Source organism: Lepisma saccharinum, chromosome 28 (assembly GCF_977018435.1).
Source record: "Lepisma saccharinum chromosome 28, izLepSacc3.1, whole genome shotgun sequence".
Taxonomy (NCBI): Eukaryota; Metazoa; Arthropoda; class Insecta; order Zygentoma; family Lepismatidae; genus Lepisma; species Lepisma saccharinum.
This window is the reverse complement of record NC_139256.1, coordinates 33,456,694-33,477,746: the sequence shown is the minus strand read 5'-3', so window position 1 is coordinate 33,477,746 and position 21,053 is coordinate 33,456,694. Positions and strand designations below refer to the sequence as shown.

Sequence of the window (21,053 nt, the reverse complement as noted above, 5' to 3'; positions counted from 1 at the left end):
TATCATCCAACACTAAAACTGAAGTCCGCAAAGAAAACACCAGACATTGTTTACTACTGGCCGAGATGCCAACAATCTAAAGGTGGATGACATTCAAAACCTTTCAATGCAGTAAGAGACTAAAGAAAGAAAAGCATGGCTCATTTTCATGTTTGCTAACATAAAACGTACAGAACTGCTCAGGCACACTGTCCCTGTCATTATTAGTGTACTGAACCTTATTCTTAACACACCCTCCCCTCCACGCACACACCTTTCAAACTGATTCTAAAGGCATAAGAGGTGGTGTCTCATTTCAACCCCATCGCCGCGATCACCCACGGATAGGTAGGAAAACTGCACATAATAACCATAACTAAAAATCAATAACAAGTAAAATGAAACAACCCCCTTCCCCCTAATTTTTGTGTGACGATAGATAGAATTAGTAGCTAAACTATAAATGTTGTCCCCCTGAAAATTACATGACACAGGCACGTCATGAATCTCCCTTGTGGGCACCCCTGTCTCAGGGGGAAGCCCAACAACTTTTCTCCTCAGATTTCAGGTGGCCACCCACCATCATGAGGAAATTGGGGAGATATGAATGAGTAGCGTGGAAGTGAGGCCAGCAGTCAGTAGGTACGCACTGGCTTCACGAGCTGTAACACCACACGTCACTTATTAATTGTGAAGTTACACTGCCTTTATTAACATAGGTTATTAACCACGAACAAGAACAACGATGCAGAAAGACACAAACTTTTCCACCCCATACTTTCAATGTGTTTCCTGCACCACATCTTGAATGCTATTCTGAAGTCTGTCAAGGAATAAAATAAAACAACACAGAACTGACATAAACATGCCAACAAGAAGTTTTTTTTTTTTGCTTTCCTTTATGTGTATCATTGATATGGAGCAACATGAACATTTGCTGATATTGATGAAGTACCAACGTAAAATTTACCAATCCTGATCATGGATATTCTACCAATCCAATATAAAACTGCAAATGTTCCATGAAGATTTGGAATGATTCATTTACCTTTTTAATTAATGTATGTATCCATGTGAATACATTACGTCTGGCCTTAGTAAAATAATGAATTTAGACATTTTCTTTACAAAACGACGTTATACAAATTATGCCCTTCACTCATAAAAATTACAAATTACAAAAACTTATGAAGAATTTATTTTGCACTAAACCCTTTTTGTGAAAATATGTGATTGGTAAAATTATTGTCAATTTTATTGCCAAACCATATACCTATATTGGTCCACACCTATACAGTAGCAATTAATCGCACCAGAGCTTTATGGAAATGCTGTATTTTAGGCACGTTTATACATAAGTAAAAATGCTACAGGGCATCTGGCACTAATAATTATTGATCATGATTGTGTCATGTTAAAAAGGTAAAGTGCTCCCCTGTGTTTAGCAACATGCCATGAAGGCATATAGGGGGTGTGGGGGTAAAGCCCCACACTTTCTTGATCCGGTCATGAGTGGGGGTGATGTGATCAGCATCATGCCCCTGACCGCCTTTACCCCCCAGGGTTTCCCCCAGGTACCCATGTCATTCGATGATGGGTGGGCACCGGGGCCGCTTCCAAAGTTAGAAAAGTTCCCAGATTTGAACCGGCCGGGGATCGAACCCGGGACCTTGAGCATGGTAGTCAGACGTGTTACCGACTGAGCCACCGTGGCCACTGTTAAATCTGTCGAAGTGTGTGCCATAACTCCACACCCCTTATACGTCTTCATGGTGTGGTGCAAAACACAGGGGAGCTCTTTACTTTTTTGCCAACATTTCCATTGCCCTTGACTGTGAAATCAGTAGGCTTGTGTTAAACATGTAGCTCTTGAGATGAAGGAGGATCACTGACATTAGAGCAGTGACGGCACAGGGGCTAGGGAGGGCTGAAGCCCCCCAAAACTGGTCTCAGCCCCCTCCCCCCTGTAGCCCCCCAAGATTTTTGTAGTATGGTAGTAGACACAATTGACTGAAAACTTAAAAAGTAGAAGTTTACATTTTCCATTAAAAAACTTCCATTGAAGCAAGTACAATGTTCAATACATTTTCTACTTTGGTTAGATCACAAGGATACTTCATTTCAATGTGTTCTAAAATCAGGTGGCGGTGGGCAGGGACAGCTGCAGATATGCCTGGATAACTTATCATTTGATATTAGGAATTGGCCAATCATGAGTCACCAAACTTTACGAAATCTGCCATCTGCCTTGTAACTGGGCATATTCAATGGTTGTGAGATTATTATTTGATTGCTGGCACACACAGCTAAATGTTACAATTACTAACCTCCGTAAATTGTATCTCTTAGATTTCAGAATAGGTCTAACAGGTGTGACAAATTATTTTTATCAGTAGGACGACGTTCAAAGTCCTAAAAAGTACCGACCATAGCATGAATGTTAGCAATATTCTCTCGTTGGTTTCATAGCTATCTATCCTTATCGCTGCAAATATTCCGAAGGGAGAAATACGATGTTAAAGAACAAGAGAACACCTACAGGGCTACTACAAAAGAAATAGAGACTTTCAATGTTTTATAAAACAAAAACTATTCGTAATATCGATATAAATTTTGCGCTGGTAGGTTGAGGAACTGGATGTTTCGATAGGACACATTTTGAAAAATCATAGTGTTCTTGAACTAGCCAAAACAAACTCCGTTACTGTCTTACAACGACATTTTCGAACACGTTTCGGAAAACCAGCAGCTACTAGATTGGTACAGAAAATTTGAAACAACAGGGTGTTTATGTAAAGGCAAAAGTCTGGGAAGACCCACCATATCAGAAGAAAAAGTGGATCGTGTCCGTGCTGTTTTCCAGCAAAGTACACAAAAGTCCATAGCAAGGGCGAGTTGGGAACTACAAATGCCACAACAAATTATTATGTGTGCTCAACATTCAGAAAACGTTTTATTTTATTCCACAACCTTCCAAAAGTGTAGACGCAGGTATCTTACACCGGGTTTGGGCTGAATTTGATTATAGTCTTGATGTGTGCCGTGTGACACAAGGAGCACATATTGAACATCTGTGAGTTCCCGAAACAAAACTTAAAGAATTACTTTATAAAACAATGAAAAGTGTTTCATCATAACATAAATAGTTTTGGATTTATAATGCATTGAAAGTGTCTATTTCTTTTGAAGTAGCCCTTTACTACCTAATTCTTAAATGCTAAGCATTGGAAAGATAAAAATTGGGCTCGCCGTCCCGATAGTCTAGCGATAAAACAGTTGCCTTGATATCAAGGGGTCCGAGGTTCGATCGCCGGTGGAGGTAACATTTCTAAGTTCTTCGGATCTTACTAGAAGCTGTAGCTTTTGTCCCGTTAGCCTCTATGCATATAGTGGACCTTAATACAAATACGATGAACTAATAATTGCACTACAGTGCGAAAATCAGCCCACTTGGCCAATTTTATTGCTCGCAGTCCGAGGCCTACATGGTAATTAATTATAATTTGTGAGGATATGTCAATATATTTGTCTCCTAGGGGAGGTGAATTTGTAGTGAAAATATTTTTGTTCCTTGAGAGTGGCACCTTCTAAGTGGATGGTATTTCTCGCATCCTCCCCATTTTTAGCCCTAAGTTCTGAATTCCAGATAAAATGATATCATTAACACACTTTCTATTGAAATATGGTATTGTTTATTTGATGTCTACTTTATTAAGTTAGTGCCACTTTTCTGAAGGACGAAAATCTTCCGCCGCTCCCTGTATCTACATGTTATGATTTGGACAACGAGACAGAAAGGAACTAAAAATAAAGACCCTTCAGCAGCTGTTTGCAAATAGTTGAAACATTCAAAATTGCCTTTTACGAACATTATAAGCTTTTGTTATTGAAATGTGCATACCTCCGTCAACGGCTGCTTGCGGCAAATCAAGTGTTACCTTCATAATCGAATTGGTAACAAGAGATTGAGTGCTCTTTCTATTCTGTTCTTTGAGAAACAGATGGCAAAATTTTTGGATTTAAACAAGGTTGTATGTGCTCATAAGAACAGACGTATCTTATCGGAATTTCATGCTGTGGTTCATTTTCTCATTTTAGCAAAGAAGTGCTCACACTCTTTACATAGAAATAGTATTATGTGTAGTATTGACACACATTTCCAGCAAATTGATAACGAGTGTAGTTTTCTTGGTGAATTTGTACTGTTCATATGAATAGTAAGTATCCGACATTATTCCACTCAATAATGGCTTAGGAAAACAAAAGTCAATAAAATTATTGCATATTATTTGACAAAAGATTTGTGCCTGAAAGTATTTTGAATATGATGGAACAAAATGCATCTTTTCATCTGAATGTAAAATATGTCACTGGCAAAATTCTACCATAAAAAGTATTAAGTAAATACGTTTTAGTCGGTATTAATTAACCCCCACAAGAATTTGACTCCAAAATCTGTAGCCCCCCATTAATTTTAGGCTGGCGCCGTCACTGCATTAGAGAAGAAAAATGAACAGTAAGGAGCATGGATTCTTGTACTGGTTGCTTCTGCTAGTCTGTGTGTTTGGAGTGTCCAAACATGGGAGAGAAAGTTCTAAGTTAAACAATGGCAACAGTAAAGCTTATTAATTGAATAAATTTAGAGGATGAGAATTAATTTGTACACTAATAACATGCTGTAATGTTCACTTTTCATGGTTTTAAAAGGTGTGTGGTACATGTTCCTATCATGCTTTATAACAAAATAATGCAAAATAAACTCTAAAACATGAAATTTGAAGTTTATTTACTGACACATTTCTTCCCGAAGCCTGAATTATCCTGCGAGTTATGGAAAACCACATAAAATTGATTAATTCTGTTGTAAATATTTGGACTCCTTTACAAAGCAATAAACTTAATACTCTGATAAAGCCGACCTTCATGGTACAGTGGTTAGCACAGCACACTTCAACGCTAGGGGATCTGAGTTCGAATCCCAACTTGGCCATGGGTGTTCTTTGTGACTGTCCCTTCATCAATGTCAATATATCATCATTCATCTTAATTGTCGCAATTAACCAAATTTGACAGAAAAGTGATGCTAAATAACAAAAATCAAATCAAATCACATCAAATACTCTGATAACTACATAAATGTTCTATTAGAAAGGAAATGTTTATTTTGTGTAATAAGTATGTATAGTTTTTTAATCAAATTTAAGATGATATTCATCTTTTTAACACCAAAATGACATTTTTCGAAACCACTTTCGATCCAAAAATTTGGCCACTTCTGGTACTGAAATCTTTATCTTTTATTCACCATAAATATATGGCTCTACTAATAACTAAGGCCTGGATTTTTATGTAGTCCAAACATACAAAACATGTTTATAAATATGTAGTATTTTGCAATTCCCTCCATTTGTTTGTTATTTTTAGATTTTAGTGAATTTATCAAGAATTACGTCAGGGACAGTATCAGAACTGCTGACCTGCCGTCACTGTTCCCAGAATCAGAATGACTATTTGCGCAATATGGCTGGAGTGAAGAATAAAGTACACACAAGCCTTGAAGTTTGCAGTGTGACTTTAACCCCTTAAGTGGGTGTTTCTATTTCATAAATTGAGTTACAAGCGGGTTACCCGAGCTGTGTTCGGGCAGGAAAGTTTATTCCAACTTCAGATCGGGTAACGTGATTTGTTCTCGCGTATTCTTGTGTACACTATGAATAACACTTTTTAATTAAAATAATAAGTTTAAGGAATAAATATATACATAAATTCCAAGATGAGATTGTATTATCCAATGCTACTATTCAAAATGTTGAATAATATTTGATGATATTTCTGTTTTGTCAATTTGCAAAATAATTAGTAAAAGGAATAAATATGTAAATAAATTCCAAAAATTCTTTCTGTTGTGTCAATTTGTAAAATAATAACTCAAAGGAATAACTATGTGCATATATTCCAATATGTAATATGAAAACTTTGAACAATATTCAATGGAAGTTCTGTTATGTCAATTTGTCAAGTAATAAATTAAAAGAACATATATATACATATATTCCTAAATGAAAATGTATTTTCCATGGTATTATTCAAAACATTGAGAGAGTGAGAGTGTGTGTGTAACTTAAACCTAAATGGGAATTGAAACTACTACACACATAATTTAAAGTGTTGAATCTTAGACCCCAGTTCAGCGAGCCCCCAGTCCGCCCCTGTCCCAGAGGGCACATGGCTCTGGAAAACATTATAACAATACATGTCTTGTAAATGAGAGAAAGGTGTATGAACACACAAACATTCAAGCAAACTGTACAAAACGAAATGTATCTATGTATGTACAACTGTATATCCATTTAAAGAAAATAATTCCCTGCTACGGGAAAATTTGACTGGATCTGAAATGCACAAAAAGCCAACAAATTCAAGGGTTAATGCCATAAAACAAAAATAAGTAAAAGTAAGGTGACGGCTTTGTAAAAATCACAAAAAAAAATATTTTGATTGACTGATTTGTTGTTTTAAGTCCACTTTATGCACAGTAAGGCTAATCGGGACTGGACCTACAGTTTAAAGTGGGATCCGAACCACTTGTGCCTCTACCAGGTATCAAACCCGGGACCCCTTGATTACAAGGCAACGACGCAACCACTGCACCATTGGGGAGGCCCCAAGAAAAATATTTACTTGTGCCACAAATACAACGAAACTAGAGAAATGATGCAAATATTACACTTTATGTAAAAATATGTCCACTAAATGGGAAAGTTTGCAACATACCTCCAAATATGCAAAAATATGTAACATGAAATGTATAGAGGAGTTCTTAACAGTGTAATTTGCCAGCAGTGGACATTTTTGTTTGACCATATACAAAGAAAAAATACATAAAAATCTGGGCCCCACTAATGACATTATATACCGGCATTGCCTTCTTTAACCTTTAGAAAGTGGGAGCCTCTCGGATGGGAACATTTCAAGCACGTGCTTTTCAAACTTGTTGTGATGTACAAAAAAATTGTAGCGCAAGAACTAATTGCTGTAGAGATATGAAATCAGTTTTGCTTTTCTTTGGAAAGACAGGGCTTTTGGTGGAGGTGAAATTTATACATTGTGCCTCCCAATAATTAGTGTTAAAGGAAGAAGAAGAAAATTGAAAAAAAATGGCATTCGGTACACTCCTGTGGCCACCATAATAAACGGAAGTAAATAAAAAATTGTAGGGTGAAGCAGTGGTACATTCCTACGACCGTTCGAAGTTTCATTGAAAACAGGCTGATACTTATGTATGTAAAAAATAATTACAATGTATAAGAGCAGCAGTGTTGCCAGTTTGCTAGACTACATAATACCTTTAGAGACATACAAATGAAAAAAAAAAGAACTGAAATATCCTGTGTAGTTTTTAAGAAATGGAGAATTAATTGGTGCCACGTGGTCAGGGTACATTTTGAAAATCGAGCCTTTGCCCCCATGTCTTCCCTGGACACTTGATCGTCACACATTGCTTAAAGTGTTGTTTTTTACACGTAAAATTTATATTTTTCAAAAAACAGCAGAGGTTTAGAAGTTATAGCAACTTTTATCTCATAACATTACAAGGGATAAAGTACTTTTTCAATCTCCGTTCGTTAATAACAGTAACAATTGATGTATTGTTTTGTAATTCGAGTATGTCATACCCTCATATGTATACTAATGAACAAAAAGACAGAACTGAAATAATGTGTGTAGTTTTCAAGATATGACGTGTCAATTTCTGCCATGTGGAGGTGGTTTCGATTGAAACCAGCCATCCCAAATGCACATAATTTGGGTGGTGTCACTCAAACCGGCCATCCGTTATAGGCTAAAGGACCCATCCCAGCATCCAGGCGAAGTGAGTGAACCTCAGCCGTGGATGGATTTCAAACACTCTTGAATATGTTCTTCAACAGAGAAAACCACTACATTGTAGCTGCATAGAAGTCAGTTGAAACGACAGCATGTGTGAATATGACCTTACCTGGCATAATGCTGCTGCCTGGCTCGTTCTCTGGCAGTATCAACTCGCCGAGTCCACAGCGGGGTCCTGAACCTAAGAACCTTATATCATTGGCTATTTTCATTATGCTACACGCCACCGTGTTGAGGGCACCTGAGATTTCAACCATAGCGTCATGTGCAGCTAAGGCTTCAAATTTATTTGGAGCTGTTACAAATGGAAGACCTGCAAAGGAATAGCATACATTTGTACGGATTTGGGTATTACATTGCTATTAAAATGACAAAACAAAAATACACAAAATTGAACATAATGATTAAATAAACTACAAGGCTCATTCAATATATAACCGGAAATATGTTGTAACAAATATTTATTACAAGTACCAAAAGAACTACAGTATGTTTCAACATAGCCCCCCCCCCCCCCCCTTTTAGTTCAATGCACCTACGCCAGGGCACTGATTTCACAGGGAAAAAAAATATTATGGACGCGTGCGTAACCACTCATGCACCACTGACTGGAATCATTCTGTCGTGATTCTGGAACCTCGATTCACTTAGTCCATCTTTCAGTATGCTAAAGGTGTGGAAATCGGGCAAATATGGAAGGTGGGGTAAGCGCTCAAACTTTAGGTCCTCAATGGTAGACAATCCGACACTGGCAGCGTGAGGTCTCACATTGTCATGGAGCAAAAGGACATCAGTGGACACCATACCACGTCGTCTCTGCACACACTTTCCTGAACCTTAGTATGTCATGACTGATATGTGGGCTGATCCTACACTTATTTCCATCTGGGAAGCAATTTCACTGACAGTAATACGGCGGTTCTTTCTCCTGTATCAAGTCCTCCACTTGAGAAATGTTGCTTTCCGTGACTGAAGTGACAGAGCAACCTGGACGCGGAGAATCTTCAACACTGGTTTGAACTTCTGAGCCCACTCGTACACTTGTGATCAACTCATACAGTTGTCACCGTTCTAAACTGTCATGTGGTGATGAATACCTATCGGCACGCCTTCACTCAACAAAAATCTCATGACACTTTGCTGTTCCAGATTGGAGCACTCCTGTAAGGGTGCTGCCATCTTGTGTAACTGTTTCCCAGCGTCTCGTGCACAAGGCAGGCGTGCCAGTCCTAGCTATGAATAGCTTACAGATGCCTTCACAAAATAACAAACATATAACAATCACGGTCGTATTTTAGATTTTTTATACTGCTCTTCCGGTTATTTATTGAATACACCTTGTAGTTTGCTACTTAACTGTAGCAGCTGCAGAACTGTAAACACATTTGCTAAGTTGATAGATAGATTAATCTGACATGCCTGCTTAATAAAGACCTATTCCATTATATTCTTTTCTGTAATGAACATGACATGATTATGAATATATACTACAGTAAACAATGACCTACAACTGAGAATGACTGTCTCTCACCTTCACCGGTAGTGATCAATTGTTTTGTTAAATACGCTGCTAAAACTCCCAATGGAATTAGCTCAGAGTAAAAAATGGCATAAAATGCCTATGGAATATTCACGGGAATACAGTGGTTGAAGTGGGGAGAATGTGAGAGAATGCTATCCCATAGTTAAGTATCTCCCAAAACTCAACCAATCATTCCCCCCTGCTAGGAATTTCCACGTCGAGAACTACTGCAATTGAATATTATTCTCGATCCTCAAACAGAACAATTCCAGATATAAAAGGGCACATTTTCCTTCACTGAGAAAAAGGAGTGTGAACTGGAGAGATTTACACAGTCTGGGGTTCAGTGGAAGCTAGAATTTTACAGGGGCACATATGGAAGTATTATTTTTCTCAGTACTCTAGGACAGTACTCTTCGTCCCAGTAAATGAGTTTTTTTTAGAAGTTGAAGCCCCGATCTCAACAATTTTACTTGTATATCTATCAATTTTTTCTTTATAGGTCAGGAGCAGCTTGAGTACTTGCAAATTCGGTAAACATCGATTCGCTAAGGACAAAAAGGTTCTTGATATAGTTAAAAGAGCAATCGCTGAAGCTAAAATATCGCCACTAGAACAAAGTCTCACCTAAGCGGGAATAACATCGAGAACTTTATAAAAGCTATGTATCAACGCCAATGCTAAGCTCTAATATTCTGAAGCTTAGAAACCCAATTAAAATCCCATCATTCTTCCAAAAAAAGATGGTCCAGTGCGGGACATACAGCACTCTATACCACATGTTTGCTTTTCATTAATAAGTAAGTACCTTTGGAATTTAATAATTATAAATAAATTATGGCATAATCAAGGAGAGTATTTGATTATGTCCAGCCTTGTTGAAAAATATAAAATTTGGTTTAAATTAGACGACAAGGACTGGATCTACTGGAATCTTTTAATTTCCTCTGCCCATATATTTATTTAATTTGGTAGTGATGATTTTCATTGGCACGTTCCATTTCAAACACCAAAAAATTCCAATTAATCTGAATATTTCCACTTCAATATATTTGTTAATGAGAATTGCTGCGCAAACTAAATTGACTGTGGTGCCTGTCCGTCAACGTCAAAATTTGGAGGCAGGAAGCAACTCACTTTCTGGTAGGGATGAGACTGATTAATCGGTATCGGCTGATATAGGCATATCGGTGTATCGGTAAAATTAGCGATTATTTTACCAATCCAATATATCGATAAATATCTTATAATTTTGTGCAAAACTCTTCTATTTTGTTGTAATTTTTATGGATAATCCCCATGTCTAACTTTCTAAAAAAAGTAAATGTCTAAATATTCAACTTCTTTTGCACTGAGTCACCTCGAAACTCACATTTATTAAGATCAATGAACCTTTCAGGTTCTTCACGGACCATATCTAATTTTATATCGGATCGGCAGAATATCGGTAAATTTTATATCTGTACTTTATCAGTATCGGCCCATCCCTACTTCCTGGTAAGATCGTTTCATCGCTTATCGCCATTGTAACAAAAGCACTTCCTTTTTTGCTGGTGAACTCCAAACAAAAACCAATGTTTCCAGGAGGTTGCCAGCTCAGGCTGCAAGTCACGCACTTCAGAAGAACCTCTTGTGGTCCAGTATAACTGGCGCTAAGACCCGATACCGGGCAGTTGCGAAACACTGTTCTAGGCACATAGAACTACCCAAAGCACATTATCAAAGATAACAAAAATTGAAGAACAAATATTTGCATTCACCGTAAGAAATACTTGGGAGTACATTTAACACATTAACTGCCACATAAGTTGCATTTAATTCATGCTAGTTTTTCACCCAGGGCCTTGTGAAACATATTTAACTCACATGTATCTTTACCTTGGGAAACTCGTTGTGCACTGGAAACACGCTACCATGCAATAACATACATGTTATGTGAAGAGTGGCTCTGTAAACAAAATTTTGCAGATGGTTCATGAAAATCTTATTTAGTGATCCTGTTATTGTTATAATTAATACAAACAATTTAAAAAGCATGGATCAAATGAATAGATGTACATTAACTTCTTTTATATATATTTTTGCCTTTAAATTTCACTTAAATCTGACAAGTAAACAAAAAAACATTTTCAGTTCTCCGAATTGTGAGTTTGGTCTTGAATTATTGCTGGTGAGCTCCTCAAATGATATTTTACAATAGTTTTCGGCAGAGTCACGTTACAAATAACAAAAGACTCAATACTCAGAAAAAAACAATAATGCTTGAAAACAAAATATGCTGCAAGTCAAACATAACTTACGTGCCGTGGCGTGGCGTGCAGCGTAATAATTGATTCTAGCGCCGCGTGAGTTGCATATGACTCACCCACATTAAATAATTAAAAATAACAATTATTTATCTAATCATCAAGAAACATATTGCTTTCAATGTTATATTCTCGTAATAAAACTTCGTGGCCCAAGGGATTTTTTTCTATTGTGGCAGTCAACATGTTGATAATAATCTTTTTAATTGATTTGAGTTTGTGTTTTAAGTCCACAGTAAGGCTAATCGGGACTGGACCTACAGTTTAAACTGGGATCCAAACCACTATATGCCTCCACCAGGAATCAATCTTTTTAATAAGCTTAATAATCATCACTATTTCTATCAGCTCAGCCATATGTACATATACAGCAGAATATTACAATCCCCCCCAGATTTTACATTTTCCTGCATTTTAAGTTTTCTCACCTGAAAAACACAAAATCGAGGTGCCTCTCTATTATGTTGCAAGCAAAATAAATATAATGAACTAACCTGTTAATTCGGCTACTTTTGCAGCCACCTTCTCTGCAAAGCCTTTCCTTGTGTTAAGACCAGTTCCAACAGCTGTCCCTCCTGCTGCCAACATGTACACTCTGGGCAATGTATCCTTTATCCTCTCAATTGCAAATTCAATCTGTTGCACGTAACCACCGAATTCTTGACCTAACGACAATGGGACAGCATCCTAAAAGAAAGAAAAATGAAACTTCAATCTGGAACATGGTATTCTTCTACTGTATTAGTATCTATTGCTAAGTTCAGACATGCATTGTACGACCGATTATAGCAGAATGCAGGTAAATCGCCACCTACTGCTCTGAAGATATGACCTGCTCTCTTAAGTTCATTTCATGCACAGACAAGTTAATTGGGACTGGACCTACAGTTTAAAGTGGATCTGATCCACTATGTACCTCCACTGGGTATCAAATCTGGGACCCTTTGATTACAAGGTGATAACATTACCACTATCTGTGAATACATGGACACATATTGTTGTTTCTGTAAAAAGAAGAGTGGAGCAGATATGATTCAGTAATATGAACTTACTTATTTCTGCTGCATATCTTCATTACACACACACATTTCTTATCTATGAAGTGCAACACATAGTGCCAATAATTAATGTGACAGAGAGAGACAAAAGAAAGATGCAGGCAGTGGAGATGAAATTTTTAATGAGTATATTGAAGAAGACTACAAGGGACAGAATAAGGAATGAGGAGATCTGACAGACAGTGGGTGTGGTGAAGCTTCAGGACAGGATAGATCAGGCACAGATGAGGTGGTTCGGATACATGAAGAGGATGGGTGCAGAAAGACTGCCAGTAAGAGATTACAATGCACAAAGAGTGGGAATAAGGCCAAAGGAGAGACGAAGATGGTGGTGGAAAGAGCAGATAGTGGAGAGTGTTAGGAGAAGAGGACAAGATTGGAATAACATGGAAAGAGAGGAGTGGTGGAAGACCAGGAAAAATGGAGAGGCTTGACTTCTATGCCGACCCAGCCAGAGGCAGGAAACCACGAAGGATGATGATTTCATATCTTATGTAGCCTTTCTGCCACTTTTGGCTAATCGTGACAATGAGGATGAGGAATGATTAGATGAATTTAATGAAGATATGCTCACAAAGGAACACCCATGACCAGGCTAGGACTCAAAACTTGGAAATTAAGAGTTGCAAGACTGTGAAAGCTTGCTACATTCACTGGAAATTTCGTATCTGATGAGAAACCCTCCTTTTTTTAACACATCTCCGCAGTCACATGCTGGCTCTGCTCTATCGTTTTACTGAAATAAACAACCTGTCTGCTCTCATCATTTTTCTTACGAATCGTTAGTTTCACCTAAAATTGAATACTGTTCTCTGATCTGGTCTATGGTATGCCCCTCAAATTTAGATAGACGTAATTCCTTCTTATCCTCCTCCGAAGCCGTGCGGACTAAGGTGCTGTGCTTTGCACTCCAACTGCGGGATGGCATGGGTTCGAGTCTGCCTGGGTTCTTGGCCTGTGTATAGGACCGGTGGCCACTCACCATCGTGAGGAAATTGGGGAGCTATGAGTGAGTAGCGTAAAGCGGTCATAAAAATCTCCTATAATGGCTGAGGGTTTGACGTGCTGACCCCACGTCACTCCATTACTGGTTGAAGAACTCCACACCTCTAGGTAGGATTGTGGGAAGGAGACTGGCAGTGGGAGATAGGCCAAGGCCTTTACAGGGCTGTCGAGCCATGGGTTATTATTTATTAATTCCTTCTTGGCCATTTTTCATCAGCGAATTCCATCTACAAAACACTTGCAAAAGCCCATCCTTCTGAAAATGTTAAATATCCATAATCCTCACACGGGATGCAAACTGGCAAGACAATTTATTCCTGGATAATAGCCAATGGGAACATCAGAAGTAACCGCCTTCGCCAGGAAATTCATTTGCGAGTGCCGCCTCGCACAATAAGAAGCACTCAAGAATATGCCTCATCCAGCATTCCTTGTACCACAGACTACCCAGCCAACATAATAATTTAATAAACCAAACAGACATTTTTCAAAATTAGGCACATCTCAGAAGGCTGTTGTGTAAAAATGTGTATCATATGTAATTTTGGTTTATATTGTTAAGGTTTGTTGTTATTTTCTGTTGTTAGTACAATAAAATGAAAAATGGCTAATGCTGTATTTGGAATCCTCTTTTAACATGTTCCCTGCCAGAGTGGTTTCACAAATTCCTTCATCCTACCCCAAAGTGGTTATTGGACTTCATTCTGCAAATTTCGCTTTCTTCCTGTAAAAAATAGAACAGCCGAAACACTTTTATGTGCATCATTGTTATACTCGTGACCAACGGCACACTAGGAGCAACGAAGTTCAAGCCACATGTTTTGATCATAATGACCAACATAGAATGCGCCAGTTTCAGTCATTATGACCGATGTGGCAGAGAATGTGTTAAATAAATAAATAAAAAGAAAACTTCATATTACCACGTCATATCTTATAGAAATGAAAAGTTGCATGCTTACTGAAATGCTACATACCTGAGTGTGAGTTCGTCCTATCTTTATGATGCACTCAAAGTCCTGTGCCTTTTTGCACAGAGCTTGTAAAAGATGCTCCAGACCTGGCAACAATGTGTGATTGACTTCCATGGCCACAGCAATGTGCATGGCTGTCGGGAAGGTGTCATTGGAACTCTGGAAAAATAAAGGAAGGCAGGCCTCGAATATACTGTGGCACCTTTACGATACACTGAGAATCGCTAAGTACAATATAGGGTTCCATTAATACACAACTTTTCAAGAGCCCTTTTTTTAAATATTCATTTCTCCTACCAGAGTCTCTCATTGAATGATTTAAATTATCTGTTAGGGAGGGAACAGATTAATTCACAGAGATTCTCAACCCTATTGGGCTTGTAACACCCTTGAAGGCGATTAAAATTCCTTAATGCCGTTGTTTAAAATTTAATATTTAATCATTTGAGTGAAATATATAAGCAGAACTAAATAAAATACACAAGTACAGTTTTACAATAATACTTTTGGATAAATATGGAGAAACTAGTAATCACTTTATCCCTTCTTTGTTCTATTAATTTCAGTGGCCACTGCCACCATCCTCGTTGGAACTTGTACGAGGATTCTGGCAGTGGCCACTGAAATTAATAGAACAAAGAATAAAAAAACAGTATTGTGGATAAAATGAGTACTAGTTTCTCCATATTTATCTACTACCACATCTCTCTTCTCCCAATTATGAATACTTTTGGAATTCAGTAAACTAACCACTGCAATATAATGTGAAATAACATGCTCTAATGTTCATTTTTTGATGTTTTTGAAGGGTGTGAAATATGTGTTGTCACGAAATGATGCAAAATGAACTGCAAAATACGAAATAAATTCAGAAACTGGAAATTTAGGGTTTATTTACAGACGCAACACTTTCTGAAGTCTGAATTATCCTGTGAGTTATGCAAATCACAGAAAATTGATTAATTCTGTTGTAAGTATTTGGTAAGTAAAAATCGACTCCTTTACACAGGAATAAACTTAATACTCTCATAACTAAATAAAAGTGTTATTAGAAGGAAAATGTTTTTTTTCTGTAATAAGTGTAGTTTTTAAATCAATTAGGGTTATATTAACCATTTTAACAACAAATTGCCATTTCATGTACTGCTTTTGATCCTGAAATGTGCCCAGTAGAGTACTGCATTTGACTCGAAAATACTCGATCGAACGTCCCACGCTCAATTGCACCACATTTGTAGTTGAATGATTGACAACGTCCCATATTTCAGAGCCTAATAAGCATCACCGTCAACCTAAAACCCATACATGGAAGGAAACCACTCTATGCGATTACAATTCTAAATAATAAATCCGTATATTATTACGTAAGGCTCAAATACAATATATATGAAAGTATGCAATATCTACAGACCGAAACGTATGGATACACATGCTGAGAGACCTGCATAAGCAATTACAAATATCATATCACAGTGCAAGAAGTACGTGTACATCATTGTTCACTTACCGAAAAGGCTAATCATATTCTGCGAAATAATAAAATGCAGTTATAACATTCAATCGAACATAATTTTAATGTGACAATAATCGTAGAAACATAAAATGTAAGCCTTGGTAGTTTCAGCCCATTATCATCTATTTCATTTTCACATATGTTGGTAAGATTATACAAAACTGCATTTTAAAATGGAGATATGACTATGTTCACTTATTTTTCAATTTCACTTCGTATTTTACTTCACAATCCATATTTGAGGACCCATTACCCATAGAAAAATGACTGAATTACGTGTACTAATAGGCTTCGTGAGTTCCAGTGTATTCCGTTCGTTCGAGCGTTTATCGCTCGAACGTAAGACCTATCAATTCTGCATGCCGCTCCACCCTGCAACACACAAAATAAATCTAAAGAAGCATCTACTGTCCAAACAATAGTGTCTGGATTTGTCTTTTCTGTAATGAATGGGAATGAGGTATTGGTTTTAGTTTTAGCTGTAATAATTGTATTCTAATTGTGGTTTTAGATTTAACTCTGCACCTTCAGTGCATTAATTGTTTACATTATAAGTATGAATGTTTTTTTTTTTTATTCGTTCTACTGCAACAATGATTTTCTAGAAGTGTAAAGTGTCAATTGTAATATGTTTTTTTAAGGGTTTGTTGTAAGAACGGGCCGCGAGGCCGAAACACGCCCTCTCAATAAAGACAACATTATTATTATTATTATTATTATTATTATCTAGCATTGCCCATGCGAACTATTTGCCGTTCGAGTGAAAAATGCTCATTGCAGCACTCTCGTGCCGAGATTTTGTACTGATAGCTTGTTCTTTTATTCACCATAAATATCTGGTACAGATTAGTGTTAATTTCTTTCTACAACTTGTTCATTTATATTGATGTCACCTCAGATATCCTATGGCTGATTGGAGACTAGAACGTTTGAAGCCTGCAAGAAGACAATGACTTGTTTAAAAGTTACCAAATATTAAGGTTCATACCTGACTCATGTTAACGTGGTCGTTTGGGTGAACGGGCTTCTTACTTCCAAGCTCTCCTCCCATCAACTGGATCGCACGGTTGCTAATTACCTCGTTAGTGTTCATGTTCGTTTGGGTGCCTGAACCGGTTTGCCAGATCACAAGAGGGAAATGGTCATTGTATAGCTGGCCACTGATAACCTAGAATAGAAAAAACATAAAATTCAACGTGTGCAAAAGGGGAAAGGAAGGGTGGATAGGAAAATTGTCTAGCCCAGCAAAAATTGCTGATGCTTAATGTTGTGATTCCACCAAACCTTCTTTGATGCACAATCTGCCATCTTAAGTGACAAATGTCACTCAAAACAATAACTAGGGGTATGAATATTTCATTTTTGATGAACGCACGAAATGTGAAATAACACATTGTAAGTCATATTTTTGAAAAGTGTGAGGTGCATTTTGCTACCCTGTTTTGTTACGAAATGTGACATTAACTGCAAAATGCGAAATAAACTCTTGAACACGAAATTTAGAGTTTATTTATCGACATGACACTATCTGAGGTCTGAATTATCCCACGAGTTATGCAAATCACGGGAAATTGATTAATTTTGCTGTAAATATTTGAGAAACATAAATTGCCTCCATTTACACAGGAGTAAAGTTAATACTCTGATTACTACATAAATGTGCTATTAGAAGTGAAATGTTAATTTTGTGAAATAAGTATAGTTTTAAAATCAAATGTAGGTTTTCATTTACCATTTTAACACCGAAATGGCATTTTATATATTGCTTTTGATCCTGAAATATGCCAAGTTTTCTTACCGAAATCTTGATATTTCATTTACATGTGGCTCTATCAATAACTAATCCACCAAACAAAAATATTTTAAGTCCACTTTATGCAGAGATATGTTAATCAAGACTGATGCAACATCCGCGTAACTGGAATGTAATGAAATAAGCTCATACAATTAGAATAAGCACGTATGTTGTTACAAGAGGCGTTGGCAAATGTTCTCCTCCTGCATCCACACATTTACAGTGTGAATTTAGCAAATTTTCACTAACACGTATTATACGGCGCACGCTTTTAGAAGGAACATGAGTTCGGCCAATACCCAGCCAGTGCTACTGCGCTGTTGCCAAACTAACTGCTAGCGCAAGGGAAGGACAAAAAATTCGCGATATGTCCATTATTTTTGATAATGCATGCACGGTATATATGAGTACAGTGAAATAATATAGTGAATATTTCTACACAAGACTATAATATCATATCACTGTAGCACATACGAGAAACCCATACCTGAAAGAAGCTTGAAGGTATTTATTTATTCATCACCGCTCTCGTCGTATTCCTCGGTCTCCGTATGGACATCCGCAGGATTTTTCCAGGGGGGGCAAACAAGGTATATTTTCCTCCGTAATAGTGTTGTTCCCTCAAAAACATTGCTTACATTTGAATATCATATTCATGCAATAATTAACACATATTATTGTGGCTGTAATGAAATGATATGTGAAAAATATATAATTATTGGTTGACTTTCATTTTCCAGGGGGGCCACGGCCCTCTTTGTCCCCCTCCCGGACGCCCATGGGTCTCCGTGTCACTGATTTCACTCATTTCCGAATCACTCTCCTGGAGGTTAATGTTTAGGTTTTGCATCCTTGGTGCCTGTACTACTGGTGCTAAGTTTTGAGAGTGACATTATTTAAAATAAAAAGAACACACGGAACACACACTATCGCACGAAAGGGATGTATTTAATATTTTCACAAACTGTTCTTTGTGGCGCACGAGTGAACGATGAGCGAATAATTTTACACCGGCCTTGCTACGAAAACGCTGAACTCAAACTGACCCAGGCTTTCAATGTTCGAGAACGCCCAGAACAATGAAGGGTCATTGTTTATATCGAGGCGAATTTAACACCCACAGTTTTCCCTAGACACAACAACTCAGCTACGTCAACAAGGTGGCAACGAAAAAAAAAAGCAGGCTGAAGGAAATGAAAGGTGTTTCCCTTGTTTCTTCAAGGAACGATAACTTGGGCTGTAGGCGACGGAAATTCATGGGACTTGGACAGTCAGGTTCAAAATGTCTTTCCCCATCTTATGATGAACCTTAAAGTGGCGAGTTTTATAAAAACGTCTTCCGCGCAAGAAAACTACAGAACACGGCTTTTAACTTCCGCGCCGCAGTCTCCTAATTGTACAACGTTGAACTCCTGCCATTGGTTGATCGCCACGCACACCCTCTGCGTGGCCCCACCCGATATCGCTTCTAAAAGCGTGCGTCGTATAGTTTCTCTTCCGTAATTGCTTCAATTTCTCTCCTGATATTTTCTTTGAATCCTTCTAATGTATGGATTCAGGTTTAAACACTTGGTAGCTCGCCACACACATGTCATGCAAATGTCTGTTTCTTGTGCAAGGTGCCGGAAGGATTCTCTAGGATTATGTTCCAATTGTGCTCCAACATCATCTAGTTTCTCCTCACTATGCACACGCCATTTCACCCTTTGCTTTTATCAAAAACAAACCCTGCTTCCCTAAATTTGTTCATCTGAACACTGTCTATATGAAACATATGAAACAGGAACATCTGGGTACAAAAGGCATTCTAACTTCCCTACAAGAATTCGTAATGATGTTAGAGTTGTAGACATAAAAATTCATTGTTTTAAATTGTACGGATCGTGTGACATTATTAGACTGCAGAAAAGCACCAGTAATACGTAAACTAAAACAAAACAATCTAAAACACTTGTTAACACCTTAACACTTCACAAACATGTGCAAACTGGACACCAGCTATCTGGATACTGAAGCACTGACACATCCAGAGCCAAGGTCAGCATACAGCTGTGGGTCTAAATGTCGGCAGACATGGTCCCACCTGCCTGGCAAATTGGCTGCCGCTCCGCGGACAACTCAACCGTGAAAGGTACTGTATTATTACTAGGGAGCAGGTTTTAAAGTGCTAAAGAACTGAATAATATTTACTTTCTATGCTCGAAAAACTGGGATATATGCGGATAAAAGTAAAATAATATTTTCATTCCAAAACTGTCAAAAAATAAATGAATACTCACAAGTGACAGCAGGACGTTTGGTTTGGTTGAGTTGGTGTTTTAAGTCCACTTTATGCACAGTACGGCTAATCGGGACTAGACCTACAGTTTAAAGTGGGATCCGAACCACTTGTGCCTCCACCGGGTATCGAACCCGGGACCCCTCGATTACAAGGCAATGACGCTACCACTGCGCCATGGGGGAGGCCCTGACAGCAGGACGTAAGATGCTTGTTGCATTCTATTTACAAGGTAACCAAAAAAAGTTCTTGCAGTTTTTGACATCCCATTAATCATGCGCTCACAGAGAGGAAACGAAATGACGCACGTGCCTGCCAAGCGATCGGGAGTAAGTGTGAGCATCGACTGTCAGTAATACAGGCATGTTGCGCACCCACAGCAGTCATAGCTCGTCCAGTGTCGAAGAAAAATGGAGGTATCGAAGCAGCTTGTTCGCGTGTGTTTGGTGTATGACTTTAAAGTGGGCCTGTCAGCTGCCGCATCAAGTCGCCACATTTGCCAGGCATTTGGGGAGAATGCCATGAACGAACGCACTGAAAGGCATTGGTTCCAGAAATTCCGTTCGAGAGATGTGAGCCTTTCGGAATAACCTCGCAGTGGACGACCACATGTGTTGGATGACGAGGCCCTGAAAGCAACCATCAAGAAGGACAGGGGTCTAACTTGTGATGAACTTGCAGAAAGGTTCCATGTTTCCGCTGAAACAGTCAGACTGCACCAGCATGGAATAAG

At 38.0% G+C, this 21,053-nt stretch overlaps 1 protein-coding gene across 1 annotated transcript in view; it reads right to left on the bottom strand.

The window, feature by feature from the left end:
* Positions 1 to 21,053, bottom strand: part of LOC145980951 (fumarate hydratase, mitochondrial-like) — a 61,187-nt gene that overhangs the window by 13,385 nt on the left and 26,749 nt on the right. The window contains exons 4-7 of the mRNA XM_083114033.1: positions 17,236 to 17,415; positions 14,738 to 14,893; positions 12,192 to 12,384; positions 7,979 to 8,182 (exon numbers count right to left, since the gene is read on the bottom strand). Of these exons, the coding sequence (XP_082970159.1) occupies positions 7,979 to 8,182; positions 12,192 to 12,384; positions 14,738 to 14,893; positions 17,236 to 17,415 (733 nt within the window). The remainder of the gene's footprint in view (positions 1 to 7,978; positions 8,183 to 12,191; positions 12,385 to 14,737; positions 14,894 to 17,235; positions 17,416 to 21,053) is intronic.